At 37.9% G+C, this 14,913-nt stretch overlaps 1 protein-coding gene across 12 annotated transcripts in view; it reads right to left on the bottom strand.

Annotated features, from left to right (window-relative positions):
* The window catches only part of LOC148658490 (ATP-binding cassette sub-family C member 2-like), a 285,161-nt gene that overhangs the window by 62,502 nt on the left and 207,746 nt on the right, over nt 1-14,913 (bottom strand). For all 12 annotated transcript variants that reach the window (XM_088639744.1, XM_088639741.1, XM_088639743.1 and 9 more), the window contains 5 exons: nt 13,413-13,539; nt 12,810-12,911; nt 11,153-11,296; nt 7,687-7,845; nt 5,758-5,924 (listed from right to left, as the gene is read on the bottom strand). In XM_088639744.1, coding sequence (XP_088495870.1) covers nt 5,758-5,924; nt 7,687-7,845; nt 11,153-11,296; nt 12,810-12,911; nt 13,413-13,539 — 699 coding nt within the window. The remainder of the gene's footprint in view (nt 1-5,757; nt 5,925-7,686; nt 7,846-11,152; nt 11,297-12,809; nt 12,912-13,412; nt 13,540-14,913) is intronic.

Here is a 14,913-nt window from a genome sequence, read left to right on the forward strand (position 1 = left end):
CTCAACAAGAAGTGGAAAGGGTCAGTAACTTTAAATTCCTTGGTGTCCATATCACAGAGGACCTCACATGGTCTCTCAACGCCACCTGTCTGATCAAGAAAGGGCAACAGCGCCTGTACTTCCTAAGACGGTTGAAGAAGGCTAAGATATGTCCCTAGATCCTCAGTAACTTTTACAGATGCACTACAGAAAGCACACTGACAGGCTGCATCACAGTGTGGTATGACAGTATGGTATGACTGCTGACCGCAAAGCCTTCAGCAGGTGGTGAAAACTGCTCAGTCCATCACTGGGGTTGCCCTCCCATCTATACAGGACATTTATGACAGACGGTCTAAGCATCATCAAAGACCCCAGACACCCCAGCTACAGACTGTATGATCCGCTACCATCTGGAAAACAGTACCGGAGCATTCGGGTCTGGACTACCAGACTCAGAAACAGTTTTTACCCCCGCACTATCAAACTATTAAACTCCCAGCCTCTCTCACTCTCACCTCACCTCTCACCTATGATCTGAACCTCACAGTGCCTTCTTTCTTACCAAAAACCCAAACATACATTGAAAATCTACCTCTATCATATGTGTCAAAAGCTCACTCCCCATAATTTCTATCCCTTTATTTCATTCTGTTGATGCATGTTTTTGCACATAACCTGTTACCTTTTTGTTGTTTTGCACATTGCCTGTTGTTGTTTTTTGCACATTGTCTTTTGTTGTTTTTGCACATCGCCTGTTGTTGTTTTTTGCACACTGCCTGTTGTCTCTGTCTTTCTTTTGTTATAACAAAATAACAATTGTATTGTTGTTGTTTTCTTTCTTTGTACTACTTATGTCCGAGAGCTATCTAAATAGCATTTCCTTATACCATATACAGTACCTGTATATGAGTATAATGACAATAAACGTGAACTTGAACTTGAAATGTCTAAGTTAGGTAGGGACATGCCATTGTTCCTTATTTTGGATTTTCTTTAAAAAATGTTAAACAAATCTGCTTCCCACTTTCACCTTTCCATAACTATAGTGGGGATGTAGCATATTTGGGGGCTTGTTCAAGATCTTTGACTTATATTGTTAATTTATATTGTTAAATATCTATTTATATTTTGTTCCTATGATTCACGTGTTCTGCACTTTGGGTCATTTTAATTTGTAGTGGTCCTTTGTATTACAGGTATTATGGTGCTGTAGTTTGTGTTATGGGTAATTGTGCTGGGCTTTGGAGCAGTCCAAGAAATGTCACAAGGCAGATAGCGAGTTTTAGCTTCTCGATTTACTGGGGACATATCATATGTTAAACTAAGGAAGGCATACAACCCCCATGGCCCCTGAAAGACAAATGTGATAAAGGTGATAAAAATCCACTCAAATGAGTGCAGTGTGTTAAAACACAAACTCTAACAGAGCTGCTTGTGAGAGCAAGGTGACTTTCTGCTCAGTTACTGTACATAAGATCAAAAGTACAGTCAGATAGATTTTAAATTCTTTAAGCAACATTACGCGATTCCATATTATATTCCCTATAAATCAAATTCTAAAAGTATACTTTTGTATACTCCGATAATGAGCGTATTCGCAGAAAAGGTTAAAACATAACTTTTCAAAAAGTATATAAACTTAATATGTCAGGTGGGTGGCTGCGTCAGCATGTGTAGGCTGCAAAGAAATAGGTTTATTCCATGCATAAAAGAGAAGAAAGAAAACCTCACACCTGAAGAAGGCTCCAAAGCCGAAATGTTGTGTTTTCTTTCTTCTCTTTTCAGCATGGATTAAACCTATTACATAATTATGCATACTACAGTGCTCACTCATTAGAGACAGAATCCCATAGTGTCATGTCCTATCAACTTTACCTAGTTGCTGAAACTATGCTAACGCAATCAATATAAATGGTTCTCTACAGTTCCCGGTGGCAATAACCAAGGTAAAGCACAACATTTTATGTATTCCCTACAGTGTCCATTGGTATTAACTATGATAAAAAAACAGAATATCATGTCTTCAATATACAAATGACAAATGTGTGTGGTAAAGCACAGGTGATGTAATGTGTTACCTACACTGCCCAGCGTCTAAAATAAGGAATATAATGTCATGTGCTAACTATAGTGTCCATTGACTATGGTACAGCAAAATTGTCATAATATAAATATTAAATGAAATATGAAACCCAATGGAAGAATGATGAAGGATAGAAAATCATGGCTCACTGCATAGAGCATTAGTCACTGTACAGTGACTATAGCAAAGCAGAACACTATATATAATGTTTTCATTTCAGTACACAGTAACTATGCTAAATAACACAATGTTATGTTTTCACTATGCTACCGAGTAACTACAGTACAGCACAGACTGACGTGTGTATTACGGTTCTTATTATCTTCGGTATAACACAAAATGTTTACTACAGCAAAACAGAATCCCAAGTACTGTAGGTATTATAATCACAAGCTGTTGTGTTCTGTACGCATTACAATACTCAGGAACTAAGTGACTAAGGAAACACACAGGATGTCATATATTCCCAGTGGTAATAATTATGGTAAAAAACAGATGATCATGTTTTCTCTATGCTGTTCACTGGCAGGAACTATGGTAAAGTACACATGATATGTTTAAATAGTGTAAAATGAACATGATACAGCACAAAATGTCACATGTTCTATACAATGCCTATAATAATATAATAATACATTAATAAAATGTATTATTAAAAATAATGAAATGTAAAAAATGTGTACATACGATTTACTATTTTATTTAAAAAGACAAGTATTTATTTGTTAAAATAAAAATGTATGCCCTAAGGGGGAATCAAAGATTGACCTCTGGGTTGCCAAGAATGCACTAAATCCACTGTACCAAAGTACCACTTAAAAACACTGTTGAAACAGATTAAAATGTTTCCAATGTAAGCACGAGTGGATGAGTCAAAGAAATTGATGCAGATCTTTACAAAGAAGTGCGTTACGGTTATTCTACTGTACTACTATGGTAATGATACTAATATGAATATTTAATATATATTATTAGCTTCTTTAGATATGCGATTCCATATTACACTCCCTATTACGTGGATTCTAAAAAGTATGTTTTTTACTGCAGTAACATATTCATATTCAAGTATTCATAGAAAAGGTTAAAAAGCTTTTCATAAAGTATATTAACTTAATCAGAATAAGCACGCTACAACTATTCTAAAATAACTACAGTAAGTGACTGAAAAGTGACTATATAGTCAATATAGTACCAATAATATTTAGGTTTTTCAAAGAATGTTTATTTGTTAAAAGATAACTTATGGCGACAGCTGGATTTGAACACTCACCCTTAGCCTTATAAGTCAGTCTTAAGCCATCATGCTACAGACGCAGTCACATGACAAGTAGTGAAACACCCGTACACATATCAATAGAAAGTCTTATACTACTGTTTGTGCTACAGTACATGAATACAATTATATCGTTATTAATTTCTTAAGAAACGAGATTCCATATATATATATTAATTCCCATTAATCCAATTCTAAAAGTATGCTTTTGTTTACTCCAATAATGAACGTATTCGCAAAAAAGCTTAAAACTATCACTTTTCTCACAAATCCATATTATATTCCCTGTTAATCCAATTCTAAAAGTATGCTTTTGTTGACTCCGATAATGAGTGTATTAGCAGTAAAGGTTAAAACTATTAATTTTCACAAAGTATATAAACGTACCATACAGTAATATGGTCAGAAGGAGCACATAAAAACGTTTCCGAAATAACCACATGCAAGACCTTGATGATTAAAATGTTTAGGGAGAAATGGAATACTGGGGTGTATTTTTTCTTTAAACTACCAATACCAGCCATATACAGTACAGTTAACATAATATGTTTATGTTCCTAAATTAATATCATTTATGAGCATGTGAAAGGCATGGTGAATCGGAGATTCAGTGGACCAGAGTAATACTTTGAGTTTACAGCTTGTCCAAGGTCATTCATTATTAATACTATTAGTAATATCTTCGGTGAAGACTTTGATGCATAAAATATTTCTGCATAATTAAAATATTTATGATAAAGGTGGTATAGTAGGTTGTGTACTTTTGTCCAACTGAGCAATCTTGCTTTCATAAAATATACCAACTTTTTAATGTATAATGATTAACATGGTGTAATACAAAGTTTAAATTTAAAAGTCTAAAGAGTATAAAACTTAAATTCTTAATTGAATAAAGATTGTCCCACAGCAGTAACCGGGATTCAAAACCGGGTATTTTCTGGTGACAGCTCAAATGCTGTACATGAGAGGTTAAGCTTTATTAGCTCCACCTGGTGGTTTTACAAGGTGATTCCGGATACTATCAACATAATCTAATTTGCATGCATTATGACGCGTTTTGATGTGATATGCCCACCGCATTGTACCGCAGCGTACCCCGTTCATTTTGAATGGCTACATCTGTACATGAGTAAACAACAACTTGAGTACCTAGTTCACCTTGTAACACGTCTGTTTTTTCCATCATGGTACAGTTTTTCAAATATTGATAAGCCATTCTCTAGTTACTGGCAATTGTAAAGATGATTGTTCTTCCCTCCTTTGTTTAACTTGTGTTTAACTTCTTTAAAGAATTCCTTAATCATGAAACCATCACTTAAACAGATACACACACTCATGTCACAGCCAATTTTCCCAGAAACAATTAACCTACCAGTATGTCTTTGGACTGTGAGGTACTTTGCATTATATCGTACTGTGCAGTAATCAACTATAGTGTGATATGATTGGTATATAAATATACAGTACCAGTCAAATGTTTGAGTACACCTCCTTGAAACCAGATTTTTCATGATTATTTGTGCTTTAAACTGTATAATATTGTCTATAAACACTTAATATTTAACTGCATGATATGTGTACTTATAGTCACAAGTCTGCGAAACCGGCGACTAACTGCCCCTGAAATACAAACTGAGCTCAATGCAACTAGAAGTATAGGTGTTTCACAATCAACTGTTCAGAGGGGGTTGATACAGTACTGTATGATTTTAAAGCCAAATAAAATATTTTTTATAACCAAAATTTAAACTTAAATTGTTTCCTGATTACTTCTTGCTGAAATTTGGATTAAGACAAAATATAGATATTTGTTTTTATGTGGATGTAAGCCTGAAAGAAGCACATCGTGTTCACAACAAGCTATAATTATAAACCATTTTTTATATACTCAACTGAGTCATTTTGGTTTTGTAAAATAGCCCTACTTTCTTTTTTTAATTAATTTAATATTTTACATACTGTAATATACAGTATATGATTTATAAAACTCTAAACACTATACAACATAAATTCTATCATCGGAAAAAAGATTGTCCCACGGGACTCAACGTTGACAGAGATTTGAAACCAGGCATTTTCTGGTGATATGCCAAGTTAAGCATTCACTGTGCCACCTGGCAGTTTTCAAAATAGTAGTGTAGTTCAACAACAGAATATTTTTTAAAAAGTGCAGTACAGGGGAGGGGTGCGGTGTGTGCACCGCGATCTGCTGCATTATCCAGTATGCATTCTGAATGGCATCAAATGGCATCAAATGAGCATAAAAAAGTTACGATGTTCAACAAAATTTTACAAAAGCAAAATAAATGTAATTTGTCAAAATAAACAGTATTCATTTTTATTTTTATAAAACACTGAATCACATAACAAGTGAGGATCTCTTGACACAAGTGTGTCTATTTCTATGTCTTCTTATTACCTCAGGTTTTCACCACCCTCCAGCACCTCATGATGAAGCTGATTGGGTAACAAACGTACAAAGTCCTTCAGGTGACACATCTCCAGGGCCTCCCATAGCTGTGCATCTGAGTACTTTTCCAGTGGATCCAGGTTCAAACGCAGAGACCCCGAGAACATAATAGGGTCCTGAAATAAACAGGGTGTTGGCATTTTGTTGTTCAGAACCTCTTCACTGTTAATGATTTCACAGCAGGCCAAGGAATCATAACCTGCTGCTCAGTTTCTGAGGCTATACAGTTTCATAAACATACACTAAATCTCTTCTTCTGTACTGGTTAAGGTTACACATATCTTGTTACTGTAAATCAGATCAAAGAAAACAAAAATTGATTTTTGTTATTCTATATTCTAGAATGTGGGTCCTAATGCCCCAGCATAGTGACGGAGACACTATACTGTAAACAGGCACCATACTTCGGATGAGATGTAAAACCAAGATCCTGATTCTCTATGGTCATTTAAAATCCCATGCCTTTTCTCGAAAAGAGTAGGGGTGTAACTCTGGTGTCCTGGCCAAATTTCCCGTTGGTCCTCACCAATCATGGCCTCCCAATAATCCCCATCTATGAATTGGCTTCATTACTCTGCTCTCCTCCCCACTGATAGCTGATGTGTGGTGAGCATTCTGGCACACTATGGCTGCCGTCGCATCACCCAAGTGGATGCTGCAGATTGGTGGTGCTGGAGGGGAGTCCCCATTACCTGTAAAGCACTTTGAGTGGAGTATCCAGAAAAGCACTATATAATTGTAAGTAATTATCAATTATTATTAGTAGTATCCCCAGAATGTCCCTGGGCATGCAGCACAAACACATGGATCTGTGCTGTATCATTATCATCTCATGATTTGTCTACAAACACGACACATGTGGAAGCTACTATTCCAGATGCCCTTAATCGTGCTTGTTTGGAAAGATGGCTTTCTTCCAGACATCTGAAAAAAAACCCATACAAATCTTTAACAGAAATTTTGAAATCCATCTTAATAAATGACAGCCATTCTCAAATATAATCAATCATGATGTGATGTGCCCACCGCGTTGTACCGCAGCGTACCCCACACATTTTGAATGGCTACATCTGTACATGAGTAAACAACAAATTGAGTACCTAGTTCACCTTGTAACACGTCTGTCTTTTCCATCATGGTACAGTTTTTCAAATATTGAGAAGCCATTCTCTAGTTACTGGCAATTGTAAAAATGACCGTTCTTCCCTCCTTTGTTTAACTTGTGTTTAACTTCTGTGAAGAATTCCTTAATCATGAAACCATCACTTAAACAGATACACACACTCATGTCACAGCCAATTTTCCCAGAAACAATTAACCTACCAGTATGTCAAGCTGTCAAAAAAAGATGGCTTTCTTAGAGACATCTGAAAAAAAACCCCATAAGAGTCCTTAACAGAAATTTTGAAATCCAACTTAATAAATGATGGCCATTCTCAAATATAATCAAAACATGCTCTTTGATGTTCACATAAATCAATATTCCAGGTGTCCCCATAATTTTTAGGTGCCACTTGTTTATCTGTTAAACCCCTGTTTACACCATAAATAATATACAGGACTTTAAACTGCATATATACTGTGAAAACTGTCATTCAAACCTGACATTAAGATAAGAACAAGAGAACAAATGAGAGGGAGGCCATTCAACCTATCCAACTCAATTGGTAGACAGTAGCTTATTGATCTGTGGATTTCACCCAGCAGTTCTTGAAAGAAGGCAATTAAAGTTGCTGTCTTTAACAACATGACTGGATAGCTTGTTCCATACTCCCACACCTGACAAAAATATTGAAAGCCATAGTACAAACCAATAAACAACTACTCTTTCAGTGGGTCAAACATGAAGCTTCTGTGAATTTCTTCATTGTTACCAACCTGAGGAATGATGTTGAGTTTCCCTCGCAAGTCATGCAGTCCAATACTGGCTATGTCCACTTCATCAATGAGGATCATGCCCTTGCATCCTTCTATAATCCTGAAGAGGCAGCTACTTAAGGTCGACTTTCCTGCACCTGTCCGTCCAACAATCCCAACCTGAAGAGGAAAGAAGACTGCTGCTTTAGTGATGTTCTTCCAGCTGTATACAGATCCATGCATAAGGAGAGTTTAACTGTACATTGCCAGAAAAACTCAAAATAATCTAAAACTTTGAGTTATATTTTTGCACACAATGTGAGGAGAATTGGTATTAATTAAAACTGGGATTCCAATTCAATATCTTTATTCACTTTTGTGTATATGACTAAATAATTGAGTAAATCTGTGCAATAAACTCCATTATAAATCTTTTGTTCCACATTTCCACTAGCAGGAAACAACCTCATTAGGTAACCACAAATCATTAGGTAACCACAAGCCAGGATCAGGTTAAATCAAATGTTTGGCTGACTAAGTTTCAGTTAAAAAACTGTAGCTTACATTGACACTGCTGAGAGGGAGTTCTCTTTAAAAACAAATGTCATTTTTTCATATTTTTTGCTGGTCTTATATAGTGTATAAGGCCTATTATTTCACTTATACAGCTTGTTTCCTGTCATGGGAATGTAGCGAAAAAGGCCCCTCACTGTGGTCTCAGCCACAGGATGACACAAAGACCACTAGGTCCACACAAAGACCACACAAAGACCACTAGACCACTAGAGCAAGTGAGGGAGATGAGCTTATCTTTTAATAATAATTAGTAATTGCTTACACTTATATAGCACTTTTCTGGACACTTCACTCAAAGCGCTTTACAGATAATGGGGACTCCCCTCCACCACCACCAATGTGCAGCATCCACCTGGATGATGCGACCGCAGCCATAGTGCGCCAGAACACTCACCACACATCAGCTATCAGTGGGGAGGAGATCAGACTAATGAAGCCAATTCATAGATGGGGATTATTAGGAGGCCATGATTGGTAAGGGCCAATGGGAAATTTGGCCAGGACACCGGGGTTACACCCCTACTCTTTTCGAGAAACGGCATGGGATTTTTAATGACCACAGAGAGTCAGGACCTCGGTTTTACGTCTCATCCGAAGGACAGCGCCTGTTTACAGTATAGTGTCGACGTCACTATACTGGGGCATTAGGACCCACATGGACCACAGGGTGAGCACCCCCTGCTGGCCCCACTAACACCTCTTCCAGCAGCAACATTAGTTTTTTCCCAGGAGGTTTCCCACACCTGGTTAGCTTTAGTGGGCTGCCAGTTGTGAGTTCAGGGTGATATGGCTGCTGGCCTATTACCACTATAAGGACAAATAATATTTCAAGTATTTTATTCGTTTAATTAAAAAGTAGAAATCTTACAGCGTACACAAAGATTCTAAGCTGATCACGAGGAATAACCCGTTTGTTGTGCATAAAAAGTGGTTTTTAACTATCCATACCAGTTTTTTACAGCTTTTAAAGTCATGCAATGTTTGAGTTAGGCAGGAGCAAGTCATTGTAACTTATTTGTTATTTTCTTTCTACAAATTAAAAAAATCATTTGCCCATTGTGTTGATAAGATGTTCCCTGACAACTGGCAATTGTAAAGAATAACCCTCCCTCCTTCCCTCATTTAATTGAAAGATTTCCACAAAGAAATCCTTAAACACAAAACCATAATAAATAATAATTCATCCAGCTGTTTCCCTGTTGAATGACGCTGACGGACCAGGTTCAATTGCAGGCGGTGTACTATATAGTACAGTTTAAACTTTTTTTTAAATTCCAAGTTAAATTGTTGACTGATTACTGGCTGCTGACATTTGGATGAAGACAAAATATAGATTTTCTCAATTCGGATGTAAATCTGAAAGAGACACATCATGATTACAATAAGCTATAACAGTGGACTATTTTTATGCATTCAGTTATATGAGAAACAAACCAAAAGTAATGCTCTGATCATGCTTTAAACCGCCTGGGTGCAGCTCGCTACATTACAGTGCACATTACCACTACAAGGACAATAGAAGTTTTTTTTAAAGAAACGAATGTCAAAATGTTTCCAAAATATCCAGTGACTGGGATTCAAAACTGCGCATTTTCTGGCAACAGCTCAAATGCTGTATATGAGACGTTAAGTTTTATTAGCTCCAACTGGTGGTTTTACAAGGAGCTTCTGGGTACTATTATCATATTTCAACGCAGCGTACCTCGCTCATTCTGAATGGCTGGATCTGTATGTATGCATAACTGTACAATGGCTGACCCTGCGCTCTGACCCCAAGCTTCTCTCCCTGTCTATGTACATGTGTGTCTCATGGAGACCAAGCTGGGGTATGCGAAAAGACAAATTTCTAATGCAAGAAATTGTATATGGCTAATAAAGTGATCTCTTATCTCTCTCTCATAATCTTTAAGACACAAAAGCAAGCAGCATCTCAGATATAATGGAATATAACTATTTTCCTTAATGCTTTCAGAAGAGCTCCTTGAGAAGTTCAAGGAAAGACAACCCATCCCAACACCACTGAGATCTGACTGAAGAAGACTAACATTCCCTTTTGTCCATACAAAAGATATGGTGCTGGGATGGTTTCTCTCTGCCAGCAGCCATATCACCCTGCAACTCACAACTGGCAACCCACTAAAGCTAAGCAGGTGTGAGCCTGGTCAGTACCTGGATGGGAGACCTCCTGAGAAAAACTAAGGTTGCTGCTGGAAGAGGTGTTAGTGGGGCCAGCAGGGGGCACTCACCCTGCAGCCCATGTGGGTTCTAATGCCCCAGTATAGTGACGGGGACACTATACTGTAAACAAGTGCCGTCCTTCGAATGAGACGTAAAAACGAGGTCCTGACTCTCTGTGGTCATTAAAAATCCCAGGGTGTTTCTCGAAAAGAGTAGGGGTGTAACCCCGGTGTCCTGGCCAAATTTCCCAGTGGCCCTTTCCAATCATGGCCTCCTAATAATCCCCCTCTATGAATTGACTACATTACTCTGCTCTCCTCCCCACTGAGAGCTGATGTGGGGTGAGCGTTCTGGCGCACTATGGCTGCGGTCGCATCATCCAGGTGGATGCTGCACATTGGTGGTGGAGTCCCCATTACCTGTAAAGCGCTTTGAGTGGAGTGTCCAGAATAGCGCTATATAAGTGTAAGCAATTATTATCATTATTAATATTCTTTCCTTAGAGCCTTTGCAAGACTGTTATACTCTCTAATCACCTTCTTATCCCTGGGCTGAAAAACAGCTTATTATTATTAATTAATAGTTATTAATTAGACTATTATTATTATTAATAGTCCAATGCTCACAGCTATACAAATAAAAAAGATGCAGTACACGAAAACTATATGAAAAACAAAACAAAGGCTAATATTTTATGTTGATTAATATTTTCTTTGCATCTTTTAGAGTTTACCTTCTCCCTCATGAAAGTCTGAAATGTCACATCCCTTAGAGTTGGCTGCAGGTCCTTTCTGTAACGAGCCTCATAGTTAACAAACTGGACAATCCCCTGCTCGGGCCATTTCTGAGGTGGTCTGTTAGGAAGAATCCAGGGGGCCTTTATAGGAAACAAAATATTTTTACTATTCATTTTTAGCAGCAATGCTTATTAATGAGACAGAATTAAGTGTTGTTATGCTTGCCTAAATTAGGGCCACATCTCTCATCATCATCTCTGTGGTGCAGCCACAGAGAAGCTATTCCGTGTAGTTTCTGATTTAAAGTGTTTTCTCTCCGATAAGGAGCAGCTCCCACATGGGGATGTGCCCAGCCATGCCTGGCTATTATGATAAATATCTATTCCTGGGGCCTCATCTGTTTATGAGATTCTTAGAAACATCTGGATTGCAGTCCTAGATGTCAGAGGTCATTGTTACACATCGCTCACCTTCCAACCAACCAATCAGGAATCTGCAGGGAGAGGTAACCCCACATGGGTCTCAAATGCCCGCCAAACTCTCAACCAATCATCACCTGTCTTTGTTCTAGTTAAAAAGACACTGCAGAGCTCAGAACTTTGCTTTTCTGGACATTTTCATGTATCCTTAGAGACAATCACGTGACTGCCAGTTGTCTGTATAGGGACTGGAACCTTGTTTCAGCAAAGTGTCAGCCTGGAGAATGCTTGTAAGTAAAAAATCTGATTCCAAGGTCTGCAGCAAGCCTTGTGAAACACTAGCTAAAAGCCAACGTGGACACTTCGCTTGATCACTGAATTATATGTTTGGACTCTTTTTGACAATCTGAATAAGTTTATATTCAGCAGTAGCTCTACGCTGGAAGCAAACCAAGTTTCTTCCACCCTAAAGAATGACTTACTCAGACTGGCGGTCAACCTCTGTGCAGAGAGACTTTTTACTAGTCTGCTGGACTACTACTAGGTCCCTGAGAGAGACACTGTCTGGCGTGTCACTGACAGCAGAAATCTCTCCCCTTTATTCTTCCTGTAAGCTGGTCTTTTTGTCCCTGCCCTGGGAAATACAAATCCATATCTGGATAAGTAATTCAATATTCTACATTGCCGATGGAGAATTCAATTGTATCTCAACAAGGATTGATATCAATTTAATTCATATGAGTAACACATTTACTTATGAGTAGCTAATGTACAATTCATATTCATGAGACTGATTAATGATGAGGTGAAGGGTATAGCTGAACGGTATACTGAATGTATGTTCCTTGTTTGTATCTCTTTGTGTTTTGCATCTCTTCATGAATATATATCTTGTATCTGGTAACCCTCACAGTAAGATCTGTCATCTGTACCAGGCAGACTGTTATATGTTTTATATGCACAATTTATGTATTAATAAATGTATCTTGTGTATTGTATCCGTGTGTGTGCAGTGCTGACTGTTCGTGACGATTGATTATCTTATAGCCATAAAAGAATCAACTCGTGGTTTACTTCTAGAATTAATAAATGGTCCCAGTAAATTCACATAACCCCCACACGTTTAGAAAAATAATGTATCAAACAAATAATTCTAAAAGATTACAGTTTTTTTTAATTATTGATAATTAAAGTTAGCCAGAAGCTTAATCTAATGAAGTGAAAAAAAACAAACCTCTTTCTCCATTTCCTCGTATTCACAGACTCTCTCAATAGCAACAGCATTGGTCTCTATTTCACAGGCTTTACGGACCCAGAAGTTAAGTGTTGCTGTCACCTGCAAATATTTGAACACTTTTCAACATTAGTTACAAGAACCTGTCACGCCCTCTGCAGCCAGAGGGCGCTCCTTCTCTGTCCTGTCCCTAGTTTCCGGTCTGCTGTCCTTCCTGTCCCTCTCTTTCCCTCGGGCTATATATTTCCGGGTCTTGCACTCTGTCCTCGCTCAGCATTGACGTTCGGATGTCCTGTGACCCGCCTAGCACCAGGGCGCCCCATGTCCGCTCCCTGAGGGCATAGGTTTCTATACGGCATTCCTGAACTCTTTGCACTAATGAGCCCGGGCCTTTTTCCCATCTCGCCGCTACGCATATGGGTCTTTTTCCGCTCTCCTGCTCCCCACTGTTAGTCCCTTTGGACGTCCGTGACAGAACCATCACTTGTGAGTTCAGTTTCTGCAGAAAAAAAAAACTAGCAAGAATTTAAAATTAGTATGAAAGTGGTTTTTCATGTTGAAAGATATAGACAGAGGCAGGTCCCTTGAATCTGCATTACTTACATTTAATGCATAGGACAAGACCAAGCCCACTGTGGGAGCATCCATGTTGTTTCTACTCTGAACCATGAACAGTGCAGCAAAGAACACCATCAGATTTCCCACAAAGTCAAGCCTCATGGCTAACCACCTGCAGGAGAGAGCACAATGAAAACTCACTAATGTCACCTGATCGTACTGAAACTCTAGTCTCTTTACAGTACAATCATTAATTCTTAGGAATGACAATTATTTTCCCCCTCTTCAGATTAATGTGTTTGGATGGGACCCAATAGGGCCTGACTAAAAATTGTGTCTGGTTAGTGCACACACATCACCCATAGAACCTGACTGGATACCTATAGGGCCTGACTGTAACTTGTAACCACCTAGTGGGAACCACATTGTACTTGGTAGATCTGACCAACATAAACAGTAGCTTGTGAACTCCAGGCTAAAAAGCCAACCTTTATTCAAGATGCAGGACTGCTCTTTAAGACTACTCCTTAAAGAGTAGTACTCCTAGAAACTTTTTTTCTAAAAACAAAACCAATAGTTAAAAGCACTGTACTGATATAAAACAACTGTGACAAGTGTATGACAGCAAAAACAGACTACATTGTCAAAAGAGTGTGCAATGTTTTACAACTGGGAATGTGCAGCTACTGTGTGTCATTAATTGTATTGCCAATAGTCAAATGTCTGGGGCTCCCAGTATGCAACTGGCCAATTACATCTAGAGCTTGGTGGGCTTACAGTGCTAAAGAATCTTATTTTATAAGTATTTATTTAATACAACTACTCTACTAGTAGTATTTGGTGAATAATGATTTGTTTGCTTTGTGGTATTTTGAAATATCAATATTTATAATGATTATGGAATATAAACATCTCAAAAACAGAACACATGATCAACAAAGTTACCTTTGACCTAAAATGACCTGATATAGTACTGTTAATTTAATACTCAGGTTTGCAGATGATACTAAAACATTAATAGCAGCAACTTAAATTCAAGTAGATGAGATCATTTTCATACTGGACAAACACCTGGTTAAGTAACCTGAACATAATTGTAGAGAGCTTGCTATGTTATTTTCAGTAATTTTCATGTCTGCATTGTGGAATAGTCAGACTAAAAATGAATTCTTTACGTTGATGAAACTTTTTTAGAATAGAGAGTCTTGACCACATCTGATTTATTATTCTATCATCAGAACTGTGCCAAAGAAAAAAACCAACACATATGCCATTTCTCACATACTTCACATTTTACCGAATGCTCAGATTTATATCCTGTCCTGCAATATAGTTTGTAACAATATACTGCTGCTGTGGAATCAGTCCAGAGAATGGCAAACACGGTACTAATGCATTGGCTTGAAGTCAATTTAAATAACTCTGATCAGCTAAGGGGCAGCATGATGGCATAGTGGTTAGCATTACTGCCTCACAGCACTGGGACCCCACGTTCAATTCCAGACCTAGGGTGCTAGTGTATCTGTGTGGAATTTGCATGTTCTCT

The sequence above is a fragment of the Lepisosteus platostomus genome, chromosome 7 (genome assembly GCF_059453375.1).
Source record: "Lepisosteus platostomus isolate fLepPlt1 chromosome 7, fLepPlt1.hap1, whole genome shotgun sequence".
Taxonomy (NCBI): domain Eukaryota; kingdom Metazoa; phylum Chordata; class Actinopteri; order Semionotiformes; family Lepisosteidae; genus Lepisosteus; species Lepisosteus platostomus.